The 18669-nt window shown below is 40.1% G+C and overlaps 1 protein-coding gene across 5 annotated transcripts in view; it reads left to right on the top strand.

The window, feature by feature from the left end:
* Positions 1-18669, top strand: part of LOC128684821 (serine/threonine-protein phosphatase 6 regulatory ankyrin repeat subunit B) — a 78930-nt gene that overhangs the window by 12942 nt on the left and 47319 nt on the right. For 2 of the 5 annotated variants that reach the window (XM_070100827.1, XM_070100807.1), the window contains exons 6-14: positions 825-1874; positions 2978-3077; positions 3691-3786; positions 4397-4674; positions 4817-4922; positions 10146-10244; positions 12309-12404; positions 13438-13724; positions 14790-14889. In XM_070100827.1, coding sequence (XP_069956928.1) covers positions 825-1874; positions 2978-3077; positions 3691-3786; positions 4397-4674; positions 4817-4922; positions 10146-10244; positions 12309-12404; positions 13438-13724; positions 14790-14889 — 2212 coding nt within the window. Of the gene's footprint in view, positions 1-824; positions 1875-2977; positions 3078-3690; positions 3787-4396; positions 4675-4816; positions 4923-10145; positions 10245-12308; positions 12405-13437; positions 13725-14789; positions 14890-18345; positions 18445-18669 lie in introns of all 5 variants that reach the window. The other 3 variants (XM_070100804.1, XM_070100815.1, XM_070100821.1) reach the window with 3 other exon arrangements.

Here is an 18669-nt window from a genome sequence, read left to right as displayed (position 1 = left end):
CGCTGTCAAAGACCCATGTTGTGAGTCACTTTCCTGTTTTATGACAAATAAATCACCAACGGTTCTTCAGTTTTGTCTTCTCCACACAAATCACTTTCCCCCGCAAAGTCGTATCATCCATTAATTTATTTTACGTTACCTCCATCAGAATCACAATACATATATGGATTTTTGCTCATTACAATATCCAGCAGTTTCAATTCTTTCTCTGTATCGTCTTTTTAATAAACATAATTGATTTCTCTTAATTTTCATTCTCGACACTCATTTGACCAACTTTATTTTGCAGAGATAAAATAAGCTTCATTTAAACTCCCTCTGCATAAAGTTTTACTGACTATTGGTCTCATATATATTGGTTGCAATAGATACACAATACACATATTGATCTGTTGGTTTTGTTAGGGCATAAGATCGATGGCAGAACTGGAAGGGGAAGAACTAAGGTGGGATAGAACAGTGAAGCGATTTTGAGTAGAGAAGTTGAGGAAAGCAAGAAAGGGCAAGTGGCCTTACCACTCTGGGTTGGTTTCAAGAGAGTGGGATTTGCTCCAGAGAGATGAACTCCTCATCCAGCTTACATAGGATAACCCTGAAGAGCCGTTGTAGCTTATTTCCATTGTTACTCTCAAGTCTTACTTTATTGTTTTGGGATAGGACTCGATACGGGCTTTAATTCCTTGTTAATAGACGTGTTGTTATTATTATTATTATTATTATTATTATTATTATTATTATTATTATTATTATTATTATTATTATTATTATTATAAGTTTTCCTTTTGTTCTAAAATGATCAATATATTTAATTCATTTTCCAACAGGTGCAGTTAGCGCGTGAGTACGGAGCCAGTGATGACACTCAGTGTCGAGAAGCAGAAAACGTAGTGTGTGATCCTGCTGAGAGCGGAGCAGGATATAAGGATGATTCTACCGACACGAGATCGGAACCTTCGGGTTTCTCCACTGCTACTTATATGGATCTTTCATCTCTTTCCATTGCTGCTGATGATGGTGATACAGAACAGGGTCGTTCATCTGTTCATACTGATGGTGAAGGTATACAAGGACCTTCAGCTCTTAATGGTGGTGATGACGAGACAGAACAAGGGACTTCATCCATTCTTGCTCATGCTGGGAGTATACAGCAAGGATTTCCATCTGTTCTCACTGCTGATAGTGATCATACAGAACGTAGACCATCGCCTGCTGCTGTTGTCGGTGGTGTACGAACGTTGCTTTCAGCTCTGGTGACTGCTAGCACTAGTATGGAAACAGGGCTTCTACCCACCGCTGTTGATAGAGATGTAGAACGAGAGGCTTTAATACTTGATGCTCCTAGTGAAGACGGCAGCGGTATAAATTCAGAGCCTTCAGAAATGGCTGGAAGTTGTGATATGGAGCCAAACCCTTCAGCTGTTATTTGTCATGAAGGCTCAGAGCATTCACCCCTTGATAGAGACGCAGAATCGAATCATTCGCCTCAAGTTAGTGACGCAGAAACAGAGCATTCATCTCTTTCTGGTGATGAATGTGGTGGGCAGCCGGAGCCTTTCAGTGTTGGTGCTGAATGTTGCGCACAAGCAGCTCCGTCAGCCACCACAGCTAGAGACACTGACGTCATGAAAACTGGTTCTCTCTACCCCAAACTAACTGACACCATGTTTAAGCTGGATGGTGTATACCTGTATACTCCAGAAGATGCCACAGCTGCTCAGAATTGGAGTCTCAAACAGGAATTAAACAACAAAGTAACGACCATGGTTTATGCCATACTGAATAGAAATTCTCAGTACTGTGACTGGAACAATTCACCAGAAACTTGCACCTGGGAGAAGAACCACAAGACAACTTTTCAGTCCGTCTTGGGCATTGTTAAGTCACAACTGAAGTTTCTCTCCTAAGTTCGGTGTTTCGAGAATTTTCCCTTACTGTAAGGCAGTTGTAAACTAAATTTGACCATCTCTTTAATCGTATTTTTTCTACACAAATAAGCCGCACATAGGAGAAAGAAGCTTATGACGACATTTCGGTCCGATTTGGACCATTGACGAGTTATTTGTGTATTGTTCCAGTTACGGTATTGTGCCAATTTGTTCTTGATACTTTTTCTAATTAAATTTAGGTATTCAAGATGTTTATTGATCGTAATTACAAATACCCTCATCATTTATCACTTGGTGAAGAGGATTTCAAAGGAGAGTGGAAATGGAATAGAGAAATTGTATGAGATGAACGATTGAAAGTGAGAATGCAGGGAGTAAGGAAGAAGCATCAAGTAATTTGGGTGGAGCTATGTCAGCATATAAATATGAAAGATGAGTTATTACGGAAAATTGATGGAGAGAAGGTAACCGAAATGTTAAAAAATCTATTAAAAGAAGTTTGTGAATGAATAAATAAAAGGGAAATGTTTCAGAATATGGTGGTGCCAACACATTTATTTGAGTGTGAGACGTGATCCCTAAATGTTGCAAGTCCCTACAAAGCCGGTTGTGAGGAGACTTGAACTAGAGCACTCCACAGTCATGTTGGTGTGAGATTCGCCTGTAAGAACCTGCACTGTGGCCACAGTGAGGCCCATGCAAATCTTCCTAGTGTGTATAGAAATACACCCGGTTGGATGACTTTCATTAAGCCGGCATGGCGCGGTAGATAGTACACTGGTTCGATCCCTCCGTTCAGTGAGTTGTTTACGGTCGTGTTATTATTTGACAAGTCATACCACATAAAGGGATGATTCATGGAAACCAGTTACTTAGACCTGAGTTATGGAGGTGGGAAGTACAATGCCTGCACTTAAAAAAATTATTGTAAATGTTGCAGTTAAGCTAGTCTGTGCACCACTGAAAAGGTGCGTACAGTGCTATTAATGGTGAATGTATTTTCCTCTTTGGGTCGCTCTGTTTTACTGGGAAACGACGACTCTTGTGCTAAAATACATATGTTTGTAACAAGTTTCATTATTCCACTGCAGCTGGTGAAGGCAGCAGCTGAGGGTCGGCTGAAGCAGGTGGAGACCTTAGTGGCGTTTGGGGCTGACCTCACTTCAAGAAGCACCAGCCCAGGGGAAGAAGGTCAGTACATATACACCACTATCGTAATAGAAAGTCTTACGTGAAATATATGGTAAAGACATTTATTTAGATTCATTAACATTTCTGGGTGTATGATACATTTTCTTTATCAGAATATTAATTTCTTCTAAATTACATTGATTATATTTTACTTAACTGATCACAATAAATAAGGAAATTAGAGAGCCGGGTTCTCATGTGACTTAAGATCTTTTAAAAGTCACAGTAAAGATACACAACTACACTATTTTATGAACACTATTATCCCCTTCAGTTATTACACAAAGCACATGAAAATTATTAAAAATTTTCCACACTGTACTTAGAAGAGGAAGATTTAGACAAGTTGCGCTCCATCCTGAACCATCAAGTCATTATGAAGACTAGAACTGATCCACACGTTTTTAACACTTTCTCCTAATACTACCTTTGCACAGGCAATATTCTTTAATGCAGGTATTACACCTGTGGCCTCACACCTGTGGGGTTCTCAGTTTTGTTTCTGCATCATCCATCTACATTCTTTATTTCATTCATCCACACTTTATTTCGTGTTATTTATAAGTTGGGTGATAGCAGATGTGTGTGAGTACGTTGTCCTCTCTGCCCACAGGACTGCAGACTCTACACCTGGCATGTTGGGGAGGACACGCTCAAGTAGTGAAGAAGCTTCTTGAACTGGGCATCGACCCAAGAGCTGTAGCTCAAGGTAGGTGTGAGAAAGATTTTTGATAATATATATATATATATATATATATATATATATATATATATATATATATATATATATATATGCAAAACAACCACTCTGAAAGAATAGAAAAATTCCAAGCGCTTTCGTGACTACTCACATTATCAAGGAACTATGAGTGTATAGTTCCTTGATAATGTGAGTAGTCACGAAAGCGCTTGGAATTTTTCTATTCTTTCAGAGTGGTTGTTTTGCATATTTTGAAATCACCTGTTTACTGTGATCTTATTGCATATATATATATATATATATATATATATATATATATATATATATATATATATATATATATATATATATATTGTTTCTTGTGAAGAAGAATGTATATCTTATGAAAGTACTATTTTCAGGCACAGAATTTCTGGCAATTCATAGCTTGGAGATATCTTTCCTCTGGAATCTTACAATGAATTTATAATATCTTGATATATTTTTTACTGTCTCTAGTATACTATATAAAAAGCCAGTGGCTGGAGAAACGTATCATCAGTAAAGATACTCAGGTGTTGCTTGTTTCATTCAGCAGTCCCATAACTCTTCTTTCATCACTTTCTCCTTCAATTGTCAGGTCGCGAGGGTGTCCACTGGGCAGCTTTCGGAGGTCACGTGCCGGTGTTACGTGTGCTGAAGGATTATGGATGTGACATAACGGTGGCCTCCGTGCCTGACATGTCAACACCGCTGCACCTGGCGGCTGACAACGGTAACCTAGAGGCTGTTAGGTGGTTGGTGCAAAACGGGGCGCTGATTCACGTCATCAACAGAGACGGTTTCAGCCCTCTGCAGATGGCCAAGGCTGCCAGAGTCAAGGCCGTAGTGGAGTTCCTCGACCGCAAAGGCTCTGAGGTGAATTTCTGGAAATGTTATTCTCGGGAAGGGGATAGAGTGAGTGGGAAGTGGAGGTATTGCTGATGTCAAGGAAATGAGGAGAGGGGTAGTGAGATAGGCCACGTACAGAATAACTAACCACCAGTGTTGCTGTTCATAGGAGCAGTTCCTGCGGGCTGCCGCTTGCGGTATGGTCGACTCTGTCAAGAAACTCATAGAGGAAGGAGTGAACGTAAATGCTGGCAGTACATTGAAGGGTCAGGAAGGTAAGATAATTGTTGAGTGTAAAGTTATGTTTTCTCTCTCTCTCTCTCTCTCTCTCTCTTTCTGTAGTATATATATATATATATATATATATATATATATATATATATATATATATATATATATATATAATATATATATATATATATATATATATATATATATATATATATATATATATATATATATATAATATATATATATATATATATATATAATATATATATATATAATATATATATATATATAATATATATATATATATAATATATATATATATATAATATATATATATATATATATATATATATATATATATATATATATATATATATATAATATATATATATATATATATATATATATATATATATATATAATATATATATATATATATATATATATATATATATATATATATATATATATATATATATATATATATATATATAATATATATAACATATATATAATATATATATATATATATATATATATCTCTCTATAATAATATATATATGTAATATATATATATATATATAATATATATATATATATATATATATATAATATATATATATATATATAATATATATATATATATATATATAATATATATATATATATATATATAATATATATATATATATATATATAATATATATATATATATAATATATATATATATATATATATATATATATATATATATATATATATATATATATATATATTATTATACCCACAGACAAGTAGTATTGATCAGCCAGCAACAATGCGACTAGCCAAGGACTCGAACCCATGTTGTTTGGCCTGCCTCATGGTGAGCGAAAACCACATGACGCTTTAACCTACATATGGTTTCGCTCACCGTGAGGCCGGCCAAAACAACATGGGTTCCAGTCTTTAGCTGAATCACCAATAATATATATATATATATACTGGGTAGTAGGTTGGTAAACAGCAACCACCCAGGAGAGTACTACCGTCACCAAGTAGTGTACAACGAAAGCTGTAGGCTGTTTTACATGATGTAGGATTGCTGGGTGTCTTTTGTCTGTCTCATAAACATGCAAGATTTCAGGTATGTCTTGCTCTACTTCTACTTGCATTTTAGGTCACACTACATACATGCTTTGGCTTATATATACACACACACACCCCTCTGGGTTTTCTTCTATTTTCTTTCTAGTTCTTGTTCTTGTTTATTTCCTCTTACCTCCATGGATGGGGAAGTGGAACAGAATTCTTCCTCCGTAAGCCATGCGTGTTGTAAGAGGCGACTAAAATGCCGGGAGCAAGGGGCTAGTAACCCCTTCTCCTGTATATATTACTAAATTTAAAAAGAGAAACTTTAGTTTTTTCTTTTGGGCCACCCTGCCTCGGTGGGATACGGCTGGTATGTTGAAAGAAAGATATATATATATATATATATATATATATATATATATATATATATATATATATATATATATATATATGCAAATAAGATCACAGTAAATAGGTTATATTATAATATGCAGAATAACCACTGTGAAAAAATAGTAGAATTCCAAGAGCTTTCGTGATTTCTCACATTATCAAGGAACTATGTGCTTGCACTCGCTCTGAAGGAGGGGTGGAGATATGTCGCAGTTTTTGAACTATAGTAACGCCACGCCTCTGGCAAGACAGTGATGGAGTGATGAAAGTGTTTCTTATTTTTCGGGTCACCCTAACTGGGTAAAAATATTCGCGACCTAGCTGCCAGGGAGTGTGGACGTGCCTCATACCTCTCTGCTGACAGTCTAGCAAGCTATCCAGTGACGTCATGGTATTTAGCGTGAGGAGGCGGGTGAATACCGTTGGTATACAGCTTGTTCGGGGGGCTATTACGCCAGAGAATGAACAAGTTTTGCTACCTAAGATTATCCGTGACACTTATGGTATTGCGGACAAGGATTTGTACGGTGTGGCATTAAATGGCGCATACCGGATATTTGTAAAACTACTCTACGAGCCAGTGTACGAGCAGCTGGTTGAGCAGTTCCAAGATCTCTGCGTAGATGTGTCCCCTGACGTGCATGTGCGTATGGTGGATGTCTCTCGACAATATACGTGGGTGAAACTGCGCAATGTGCCCTTCGAGGCCGATGCAACGGATCTCCGCAGTGTTTTCAGAAGATACGGAGTGATACACATGGCTAAACAAGGCATGCGGGTGGCTGGGGCGTATGTTGGTCTCCCAGACGGTTCGTTTACCCTCAAGATGTCTCTACGCCAGGCCATACCATCGTATGTGTACCTTGATGACTTCCGCACACAGGTCATGGTGTCTTATGCTGGTCAACGACGGACGTGTCGCCTCTGCGGTGAATATGATCATATGGCAGCAGAGTGTGGGCAGCGCGGGCAGGCCAGAAGGCCAGCCGGTGGATCAACGAATGAAGATGGGCAGGAGGCTCCCATACGTGGACGAAAAGGAGATGGCCACGGTCGGCTTTGGAGTGAGGAGATTGAGGAGCCAGTGGTGGTATCGAATCTGGAGCTGTCGTCTCTCGAGTCACCTGCATCACCGGTGGTACAGCAGGCTTCCGGGGAAGACCAGGTGACGGTGGAAGTGGAGGACTTGGATGCGACAATAGCGTCTGTTTTGCATACCATGTTCTCATCTACGGATGTGGTCTCCCCGGCTGTGACGACGGCCAGTCCGGAGATCGTGTCTGTGGCGGCCGAGCAGCAGCAGAAGGAGGTTGTTGGTGCTGGTGGGGCTGGCGGGGACGTGGTGACCCCTCGTCAGAAGGCAGAGACGAAGGTGGTGGTGGAGGTACATCGTGTGGACGATCCGGTCACAAACATGGAGGAGGATGCTGGGACGAGGAAGAGGGCTGCAGCATTGTCGGACTCTGACGACGTCCTGACGCCGGCTCAACGAACAGGGAAGAAAGCATCGGTAGATAAGGAGGGGCGGTGTGCTAGTGGAGGTGAGCAGCGACAGCAGGTGGTGCCAGGTGGCACGGGTGTCGTGCGTGGAGAGCATGGCAAACGTGGCCCCCAGGGCCCAAGTGGGCATGCAAAAGCACAAGTGGGGCAGCGAGGGAGGAAACCTTAGCCAGGTGTGAGGGGGGGTTTAGACAGGGGCGGGAATAGTCGTGGAAGGTGTGATGAGGTCTGCTGCTTGATGGCAGCGACGGTTAATGGTGTGTGTGTGTCTGGGAGCGCCAGATAGCGTGCTCCTTGAGAGAGGGGCATGTGCCCAGTGTTAGGATGAAAGTGGCTTGATATGTGCTGTTCAGATGTGTCTGCAAATTGTGGAATGTGAGTAGTGTTAGGTTCTGGTTAGAGGTGTTGCTGCCTGCGCCTGTGTGCGCCTAAGGTACGCTGGTGCGGTTGAGGTGGCATGTGCTGCTGCTGTGTGTATGAATCTTGGACTATATGTTGTATGATAGTGGGTGGGGTCTGTATGGTGGAGGTTTGAGGAGCATTCTTATGTTCTCTGTCAAGTATTAGGTATGTATTTTATACCTATGCATACACAATGTATAAAAACACTGGTAGTGTTACTTGTGCAGGACCTGCTGTTATGAGGCCTCTTGTTTGCACAAGGACAGACCCTTTGTAATTACTTGAGGATATTTGTGAAATGGGTGTATATACATGTACTGTATCAATGTGTTACGATGTTGTATTCTTTTTATTTACTGTATAATTTGTATGTTTGGTTGTGAATAGGTTTGGGTGGGACATGCAAGGGGAGGGGGGGGGGTGTTGGTGATAATTTTTAGGGTAGGTGTCTTTCCTGTAGTGAAATACTTATGTGTGCTACATGCCTTTTATGTTGTAGCAATGTAATGTTTGGTGTGATATATATATCATGTAATTCTGTTGAGTAGCTTCAAGAGGTTTGGGTTAAGTGATAGGATGAGGGAGCAGGGAGGGGGGGTGTACCCACACGGAGTTGTAAGTGTGGTGTGTAATATTAGCTGTAGGGAGCATTGTGTTAATTTATAGACTTAAATGAGTTTTACATATTATATTTTTGTAATGTCATGTTTAAAATAAAATATAAAAAAAAAAAAAAAAACTGGGTAAAATTGGTCCGTTAGCAAGAACTCGTTTAAAATTAAGTCTTTTCTAAAATTTTCTCTTATACGTTTAAAGATATATTTTTTCATTTATGTTAATATAAAAATTAATAACTTATATACCAAAAGAACCATAGAAAATTTACCTTATCTTATTATAATAAACGCAATTTAATTTAGCCCAATTAACTAAATATATTTTAGATAAATTTACATTAATTTAATAATAAACAAACACAATGAAATATATTTTTTTCGTTAGGTTCAGAATGATTTTTGCGAAATCATTGCATACACAAATTTTCGGTTGTCTTATTCGGCAAGAAGAGCGTTGCTATTTAAGCCAAAATCTGAAGTTTTACCTATTCGGCACGACATATATATATATATAAGTCCAGCTGGCTTACGGGCCATCCAGTTAAAAGATAAATAGAGCATAAAAAAAATGTGACAGCAGAATTTCCACCCCCATTTAAAACGCAAAAGAGCGCAGTATTATACTAGAATAACGAAACGCGTTTGATCCCCTCTAATGTAAATATAATCTAGATTAACGAGAGTAAACTAGGTTAATAGATTTACATTTCAAAGTAAAACAAATACGATGAATATAATTTATGTGAATTTGAGATATCGAGAGCCCTTCATTGACATGAAGGGCTCTTTGAAGGGTCGGTAGAGCTCTGATCGGGTGGTGACAATAACTAGGTTATGGTTTGGTATTACTTTGAACAGACGAGATTCCTGAGGCTTCTGTCATTAGTTGTTTTCACTCCGAGAAAATGTATCTCTCAGCGTATATAAATTTTGAGTCTATTTTTTTAGTTAGTTTACTGGGGATTAATGCGCCTTAAATAACCCTAGTGCGAGCGACAGACTTTAAACTTAACAAACCAACTAAACAGGGTTAATTGAAGCTTCGAACAGGCGGCAACCGAACTGTTTCCTGAACTGTACGAATGAAAATAAATTCATAGTAATAGGCTGTGCTGTATGATTGAGAATAAATAGTGTGAGGTGTATGCCAGTCTATATACACTGAGGGTTTGCTGAAACCCATATTTCAGAATTATTGTTGATACTTCATATGGTACATTTGGGCCTTAATCACCCTGGTTAAGCAGTTATGCTCTGACCCTCACTTTGTTTTGTTACCGTCAGGATGGAGAGCACTTCACCTGGCGGCCGACGCCGGCCACAAGAAGCTTCTGGAGGTCTTGCTGCAAGCTGGAGTCATCCTCGATACTAAGACTGCCAAAGGTTGGTATCCAAGTAGTTGTATGTGTTGTGCGTGTGTTAATGCATTATGTATGCGCATGCATTAAGTGTGCATGCAAACACTGTATCTTAAGTGTAGTTTTCATTTACCAGTCCCTGAAATTATTGCTTAAGGAGGGGCTCTTGATTTAATTAATTAAAGTTGGGCTCCAATTCCTTGAAATCGAGCTGGAATGCTTTCCGTTCCACCAAGCATTGTATGACCTCTACGGGTTTAACGCCCCCCCCCCTTTTCCCCGTGAATATTATAATAATTTATCATTTTTTTTTTTTAAGTATTAGCTTGCAAGTAAAATGCTATGCTTCTAGTTACTTTGTCACCGCTTCGTGCTGGAAATTCACGCTGACGAACTTATCACGCTTATTAGTACTCGTTAGTATCTTAAGAGTTTAACAGCAGTTTTCATCGTTAATCTAACCATTAACATATTTTCCATCTCAGTGCCAAGCTTGCGGGTCTAGGTCTGTGAATATAATGATGCGCTTCAACTCATTCTTCCATATGAAATCAGTCTTTCTAAAGGAGGTTAGCCACTGAGGAGTGTGTAAGGTTATGTGAAACCCTTGTGACGTAGCTTAATTATCTTAGTGTTTCATGACACCATTGAGACTTCTGACTTTGAAAATACTTTTATTAATTTATCCATGCAAAAGATTACAACAAAGGTATATCTTAGATAATCACGGGTGTCTATGTAAGGCCACTTTTCTGTTGTTGGGTTACCTTACGTTAGTGAGGTTTGTCTCCTCTGTTTCGGCTGGGAGCAGACTTCCTGGAGGGGGCTGGCGATAGTTCTCCTAGGAGCTTTCCTGAGAGTCTAGTTTAAATATCAAGCATATCTCTCTTTTGGTAAAATTTATTTCTTGAATAGGAAAGAAGTCATTTTGGCTCTAACATTCCTGCCAGTTACAATACTGTGGTGACTGCTGCACCACAGCACTATAACTGGAAATTGTGCATGTTAGAACTGCTACCGGAGACTGCTTGCTGATCCAGGACTGGTGACCGAAGATGCAAAAATCTCCGCATTCTTTTCTGATTCGCTCTCGCTTATTATTAGTTTTATTTCGTAATAATGTTGGTAGAATTACCGACAATATGTAAAGTAAAAGGGGACAAGTGCAACTAATGTGACATTTTATTGTGGCAACGTTTCGCTCTCCAGTAGCTTTGTATCGGCTTGACAAAGTTCCTGGAGAGCGAAACGTTGCCACAATAAAATGTTACATTAGTTGCATTTGTGTCCTTTTACTTTACATAGTTTTATTTCGTTTGAATGGCAGACCTGTAGAAAGCATCCTCTCCACAAAATATTTAAATAAGTTTTCATGAAATAGTGACACAGTACCTAGAATAAGGAGAGTAAATAGTCTCTTGGTGAACGTCAGTTTGGTGGTATTAATGTTCTGTCTAGTTGTACTTCCTAATCATTAAGCCTCGTTGGCTGGATCTTGATTTGAAGCAACATGGCCGCCTTTCAAGTGCAAAGCTTCCGTTCAAAAGTAGCAATAAGATAATGAATGTGTGAATTCCCTTAAGAGGGAATGTGTGCCCTTGCACTAATGCATTTTGAGTGAATTTCGCCGAGGTTACAGGCTTGATGCCGGCTGCCCACCAAATCCAAGCGCCCCGGACACCACCTAAGGCTACAAATATTTGGGCACGCTTTTTGTAGCATCAACTGTGTGCTCCTTGTACCTTACCTAGGATTGATTCCTTCGTGAATTTTAATTTCTCTTCCTCAGGGGCGACCTCAGTGTCCTTCATGGTTTTGTCATTGCGAGTTTGTGCTGGACAGGAATGGTCTTCAGGAGTCCATGTTAACTACTTTTAATGTTAACCTCCGAAGCGATGGATAACTAATATATAATGAACATACACAATTCACAACTACCCCACAAATTAGAAATACAAGTTTGAGTGCATATGCCTGCCATGGACTGTTATAAAGTAGTGAAAAAGAAAAGGTGAAAGCCATAAGTATGATCCTGAGGAACAAGTCTCTGGTGTTTTGTTGGTAAAACGTGGTCTTATTCCCCTTGCAGGGATGACTGCAACACAACTAGCTGTCCAGGCGGGTCACCTAGACATTGTTCAGCTCCTCCTCACAGACATGCCTACCACAGAGGAAGAAGGAATTGGTAAGTTTATCATTTTTATCATTGATTGGTAACTGATTGTTATTCCAGCGTTTATTGCTATTGCCGATAATAGAGGTATGACGCCTTATCACACATTTATCGTTCAGCATTATCTATGTGGGAGTGTCTCCATAGTACTCTTATAACCATTTAAGGGGTTCCTTGTTTGAGCTCTTAATCCATGAAAATGGAGCTACCCCCTCTTGGATACAATCTCATCTCTTATTCTCAGCAACTGTAAAACCCCTACGGGCACAGTGCTTTCGGGTGACCCCGAAAGAGGAAACACTTTCTCCATCATTCATTCAATCACTGTCTAGTCAGAAGCGTGTTAACACCAGTTCAGATGACTCTGTATTATGGTTTCCTAACCTCTTTCATAGTGCAGTCGTGTACTCTTTACCTCCAGGACTTAAGTTCGGCTAACAGGTTCCCAGACTCCCTTCATATATGGTAACTTGATCACTCCCAACAACAGTCATAAAAACCACTTGCCTCCGCTCCTATTTACGCCCACTTAAGCCTGCTAAAGTCAAAGCCCTTAGCAATCAAAACTTCCTTTACTCGCGGTAATAATCACTCGCTTGTATAAGGGGGGCACCAGAGCTTAATAAGGATCAGAATCTGGCATGATCGCACCTATTCATTCAGCCCTGTATGGCTCTCTCGGGTTTAACGTTTAATATTACTAATGACATCTTTTCAGATTTTCAGAACTGAGGCGTTTACCGATATTTTTATTTTTGTGGTTGGAAGTTCAAAACCTATATACCCAGCAAAAAATACACCTATATATTTTGTAATTTTCTGCTTTATTTATAATATGCATTTACAAAGAATGATGTATAGAAACAAACTACATAATTTTATCACACTCTGAATTATGACCTCTATGGGTTTAGTACTTCCCTTTTAAGTATTTAGTACTTTGAATTACATTAATGCCGAACATGACAGTATTAACTACAAACCAATAGTGTTTAAACTAAAGAAAATGGGAAGAAATATTGAAAATCTAATAAAATTTCTTCAGATCGTCATTTGGTGCACTGGGCAGCTGTTGGTGGGTATGTACCAGTGCTGAAGTACCTACAAACTAAGAAATACAACTTGAAGGCCCTTACCAGCAACGGGGAGACAACGCTCCACCTTGCGGCAGATCACGGCAACCTTGAGGCTGTCAGATGGTTGGTGAAAGAAGGGATAAACATCAATATGAAAGAAAGAAAGGGACTTAAAGCTGAAGATCTCGCCAGGCGGGAGTGCAACAAGGAGGTTGCCAGCTTCCTCTGTAATTTAGCCAGAGACCAAGAAATGAAGGTAATTTGCTACCTTTATTGGTCTGGTTTCATTGTGCTGGAGTTCACATCAAAAAGGCAAAGATAGATACTGGAGAATTCAGTAATAATAATCTGTCTTTTATATTATAGTTTAATTATTTTGAAACTATTTTTTGTACACAATACAGAGGTCGCTGTGTGGATGAACTGCGAGACGGAGGCAGCGCAGGAGGCCTATCAGTCATTTCGATGACCTATTTATGCAAGACGAGTTTTACTGGTTGGCTGGACTGAAACCACCTCGATTTTATTGAATTGTATTTTGCGTGCACATTTGCTTAGCTTATTGCCATCTGTGACTTGCTTTATTCATTTCCTTTGACCAGCTGGGCATCCTTAAGACATCATTGGTGAAGCATAGTCCCAGTGTATCACTCATGAGTTATTCATGAGTCCTGCAGAACTTTCATGAATAACCCCTGTGATATGTATAGCTTCACCCTTGTCTTTGAAGACTGTCCAGCTGGTCGTAAAGAAAATGGACAAAAATAAGATGCTGATGCCTAATAGCTTCGCTAATCTGTACACAAAATTTACCTGACCAGATCAAGCAGCTTTTAGTTTGGCTATACCTGCTGGCCTACTATTCTTGCATAAACAGATCAGAAGTCCCTGTAGGAAGCCTGCAGTAATCGCATCTCTTGGTTCACCCCACAGTGACTTCATTAACCTGTCCACCCACCTGACTGCGCTTGTACAATTTGATTGTGCATCCTTGTGTATTGACTGAAGAAGCCTGTTCCACAAGCGAACAGTCTCAGGTTCCTCTCTGCATTTCTTTTTCACCAACTCTCTTAAAAAAAAATCGTCTATAAGATCTTAACCCCCCCCCCTTTAATTTACTTTATAAGCAAATGAGTGTCAAATTCAAATATTTCTCGTGCTGTACAGATATAATTTAGTTTAAAAATAGTAACACACAGGTACAGAAGGAAGCCACTAGTATGCAAATGGAACTGGATTAATTAATACTGTGATTAATTTGATCCACATTTAAACCTGGTGGGTTTTGCGCTTAGTTTTGATTATAATATGATCTCTGCAGTTGCTGGAAGCAGCCGTTGAGGGCAACACACGAGCGGTCACTAAGCTTCTGCACATTGGAGTGAACGTGGACTGCAAGAGCGAAGAGAACATCCACAGTGGTGAGTATTAAGAATCTGTTGTGGCCACTGCCTAGTAGTAGAGCGTTGGATTCGCCCACTGGAAACCTTGGGTTTACAGTCGTGTCCAGTTGAACGAGAATTTACAGTTGCTCTTTACGATTTTTTCAAGAGTACATTAACATTGGCATTGAGAAAACGAGACAAAACCAGTCGCGGAATTGTACCTTTTTATTTTTCAAGGAAGAGAAAGTTGGTTCTATCACTTGTTGGTTGTGGGGCCAAGCTGGATATAAAAAAAAAACACTGACAGCTAAGGTTTTAGATTGTGACGCCTGCCAGTCTTGCTTAAATAATGGAAAAGGGACACATGTATGCAGGAAAGGACAATAAGGGAAAACTTTTCACCCACGAATAGCTTCATCAGTCATAATGAGGTCAGCCGTGGCGAAAAGTTTCCTTTAATGTCCTGGACTGTAGTGTCCTTTTCCAGTTTATCACCGTACCATTTACATCCATACCTCGGTAAGAGACGTTGGTGCTTTCCTTCCCTCAGGGGAAGCTTCTTCATGCCAGTGAGGGGGCTCTTGATCCGAGGAATTGGTTCTGAATTATTTTTTTATAGACCATAATTTTCTGTATGAACCCTATGGGTTTAGGGGCCTCGTAGTGGGTCGAGAGTAGGAACGCACGCACAGCGAAGTGGTTTACCCGGAGAGAGTTTCGGGGGCCAGCGCCCCCCCGGCCCGGTCTGAGACTTGGCCTCATGGTGGATCAGGGTCTGATCAACCAGGCTGTTACTGCTGGCCGCACGCAAGCTAACGTACGAACCACAGCCCGGTTGGTCAGGTACTGACTTTAGGTGCCTGTCCAGTGCCTTCTTGAAGACAGCCAGGGGTTTGGTAATCCCCCTTATGTATGCTGGGAGGCAGTTGAACAGTCTTGGGCCCCGGACACTTGTGTTCTCTCTGTGTACTCGTGGCGCCGCTGCTTTTCATCGGAGAAATGTTGCATCTCCTGCCGAGTCTTTTGCTTTCATAGGGAGTGACTTTCGTGTGCAGGTTTGGTACCAATCCCTCCAGGACCTTCCAAGTGTATATTATCATGTATCTCGCCTGCGTTCGAGGGAATACAGATCAAGGACCTTCAACCGTTCCCAGTAGTTTAGGTGCCTTATCGTACTTATGTGTGCCGTGAAAGTTCTTTGTACACTCTCCAGGTCTGCAATGTCGCCAGCCTTGAAGGGGGCCGTTAGTGTACAACAATATTTCAGCCTAGAGAGCACAAACGATTTGAAGAGAATCATGGGCTTGGCGTCCCTAGTTTTGAAGGTTCTCATTATCCATCCTATCATTTTCCTAGCGGGTGAGGTAGATACATTGTTGTGGGCTTTGAAGGCGAGATCCTCTGACATTCACTCCCAGGTCCTTCATTACTTTTCCGGTGGAAGGGACAGAATCCACACATAGCTTTAAGAATAGGTACGATAAGGCTCACGCACCTAAAAGTGAAACCAATATCGGCCAGCAGAGAAACCGGACCATGAGCCGAGACTACCCCTGAAACCAGAATTAAGGGAGTACAATTCGGCGAGTTTCTCTCTGGTTCGATTCCATCCAGTTTTACGTGACTTTAGTAGTTCATTACGGTGAACGTAATGGCCATAATTAAAAATTTTGCTTCTTGCTGATTATTTTATTAAATTTTTATATTAGGGATTTTTAGAACTAAAAAGGGATAACCTCTCAAATATATTTCCGGGTAGTGGATCATTGATCACCGGGATAGTATTTATTGGGTAATCTGTAATGATTTACCTTAATGTAGCCTTGACCTAAAGTACAAAAGCTACAAAGCTACTTCTTGGATTCTTTCTCTGCTACATTTGGTGAATACTATCAGACACCTGACTTCGGCTTTGCACTTGAGCATTGTAACTATAGCCAAGTGAAAGTCTGTTGATTCTGTCTTGATGAGCAGTAGATGGAAAAAAATAAAGTACATATACTTAGGCAATCTTTACTCATTGGATAAGTTTACGTCCTGGGACCTTGGTCGCTTGGGAGTGGCCATGGACCCAGGACCGAAACATCTAATACAGATAGCCAAAGTATATGTAACCGCATCCTTCCATCCATATTGTCAGTATTCATTAAAACTCCCCTTCATGAGCTGTACCTGAGACGGTTGTTGTGGGTTAAGCTCGTGCCCAAAACATTGGTTTGTGCCTGTCTTTGTGGCAACAGAGAGGAGAGCAAAACATCCGTCATTCAGACAGTGCAATGCAATTTTTTTTAGAGTCGGAAGATGTATGAAACATTCTTTATAGTAGCCTGCTCTAATATGAATCTTTTTTTGTTTACATACATAGATTTAGCCTTAGGAAATGGCAGGTTCGGTGGGTCCCACAGATGAGCAACAAACCTTGTAGGGTCCTGTAGAACGTGGGTCGTTGCCCCTCATTCAAAGTTTTTTTTAGACATGCAGTATAATGCGATGCTTTATTGACTAAGTTTCGCCCGCACAGTGGGCTTTATCAAGTCACAAACAGATCTACCTGGGTAAAGGGTACATGAGTATATATAGGGTGGAGAGTCATGAGAATGTTGGATTTGAGGATTCTACACTTGATTCTCTGACCTCGTGCACTCTTGGCCCAGGTAGATCTGTTTGTGACTTGATAAAGCCTACTGTGTGGGCGAAACGTGGTCAATAAAGGATCTCATTACACTGCATTTGTTTACTTTCCCATCGTGTCGGTATTTTATGCCTTTTAATCTCTTGGGTTTTTCAAGGTTTTTCTAGATTGAGAAAGTTACGCACATCTGTTTCCCTCTGTGCAGCTGTTTGTATGCAACTGAGGCACACTGCACCTAACTTGGATAATTTTGCTCTGTGCAGCTTGTGACGCGCTGCTGACAGTTTCAGCTTCGGTCTTTTAAATTTAAGATTTGGTACTTATTCTTCAGGGTACCTACTGGAACTTCTTGTAATTTTACTGTTTACCGGTTAATGACATTTTAATGGAAACTATTTTAACCTAGTATAACCGTAGTTGCTGGATATATTTGGTAATTGTTAAATTGATTTCAATAGATTTGTTTTTAAGCTTGTGTGTGTAAATACTAGGGTGACTGTGGTGTGTGAGGTTATAATCAGAGCTGTGAATGACCATGTGGATCCAGGGATCTTCAGATTTTAACATATTTGTTCATTGTACCTAGTGATATCAGAGATGGCCAAAATTCGTGTGATTTAAGATTTTAAAATGTTGGTGATATGACGAGAGAAAAGATTGTAAGAATCCTCGATAGTTGAAATGGGATTGCCTTCATGTCGGTGAAGGGCTTTTGATCCAAGGATTTGGAGCTACCCTTTTAGATCAGATCTGATGTCTCGCAGTCGGTTTTTATGACCTGTGGGTTTAGCCTTCATGAATTTAAATAATGTATAAGAAAGGCTCTAACAAAAGACTAAGTGTCAACTGGGATGTTCCAGGTCGTCGACCCTTGCACTTGGCCGCCTTTAAGGGTCACTTGGAAGTGCTGAAAGAACTGCTACTTGCTGGTGCTCACCGCGAGGCTAGGGACGTTAAGGGTAAGTGGTGTTGGACGAGGCTTGGAATATTAAGGATAAGTGGTGATAGTGAACGAGGGTAGGGATGTCAATGGCAAGGGTTGGTGGACGAGGGACGTCAAGGGAAAATGGTTGTGAATGGAAGACATCAAATTTAAATTTAAATGTCTTAAGTGATAGTGGATGCTGCCTCTTAGTTTCGATCGCCCACGTTTATAGTGCCCTAGGCACTGATTTGAAGATTGG

The sequence above is a fragment of the Cherax quadricarinatus genome, chromosome 5 (assembly GCF_038502225.1).
Source record: "Cherax quadricarinatus isolate ZL_2023a chromosome 5, ASM3850222v1, whole genome shotgun sequence".
In the NCBI taxonomy this organism is placed as follows: Eukaryota; Metazoa; Arthropoda; class Malacostraca; order Decapoda; family Parastacidae; genus Cherax; species Cherax quadricarinatus.
The sequence above is the reverse complement of the archived record's forward strand: the minus strand, read 5'-3'. Positions and strand labels throughout refer to the sequence as shown.